Source organism: Sinocyclocheilus rhinocerous, unplaced genomic scaffold (assembly GCF_001515625.1).
Source record: "Sinocyclocheilus rhinocerous isolate Xijiao unplaced genomic scaffold, SAMN03320098_v1.1 scaffold1186, whole genome shotgun sequence".
Taxonomy (NCBI): Eukaryota; Metazoa; Chordata; class Actinopteri; order Cypriniformes; family Cyprinidae; genus Sinocyclocheilus; species Sinocyclocheilus rhinocerous.
The window spans coordinates 9,411-9,814 of NW_015630341.1; the positions used below are offsets into that span (position 1 = coordinate 9,411).

Consider the following 404-nt stretch of genomic DNA (forward strand, 5'->3'; position numbering starts at 1 on the left):
CATACAACAGAAACATATATGAGACCTGAGAGTCGCGGTGCGCCTGTGCTGCTGTATGGTCCGTAAAATCACACTTTAAATCCTTCGGGTTTACGCCATGCGGCGCCGCCATTTTGATTCGGCGAGAAGAGCTGCACACTAGGCGCCGCCGGGTGAGTCACGTGATGCGGAGGTTCCCGGGAAAATGACAGCTCGCCTTGAATACGTTTAAAAAAAAATGTCGTTGCAGTTGCTAGGCAACAACTTACAACGGTCTAATCACTTTACCTCAGATTCGTTTTACTGTATTCTAAATTAGCAAAGTCACTTTAAGGCTTTGAAATTACTATTATTTTACATATTTTATTTTATTTGTGGCATCTAGTGGTCCATTTTGTCAGGTAGGGCAGATTGGCTATTAGGCT

At 43.8% G+C, this 404-nt stretch overlaps 1 protein-coding gene across 1 annotated transcript in view; it reads right to left on the minus strand.

Moving 5' to 3' along the window:
• Nucleotides 1-145, minus strand: part of LOC107740060 (peroxisome proliferator-activated receptor gamma coactivator-related protein 1-like) — a 9,070-nt gene extending 8,925 nt beyond the window's left edge. Inside the window, exon 1 of the mRNA XM_016552335.1 lies at nt 26-145. Coding sequence (XP_016407821.1) covers nt 26-112 — 87 coding nt within the window. The 5' untranslated portion in view covers nt 113-145. The remainder of the gene's footprint in view (nt 1-25) is intronic.
• Between the last annotated feature and the right edge of the window lie 259 nt (nt 146-404).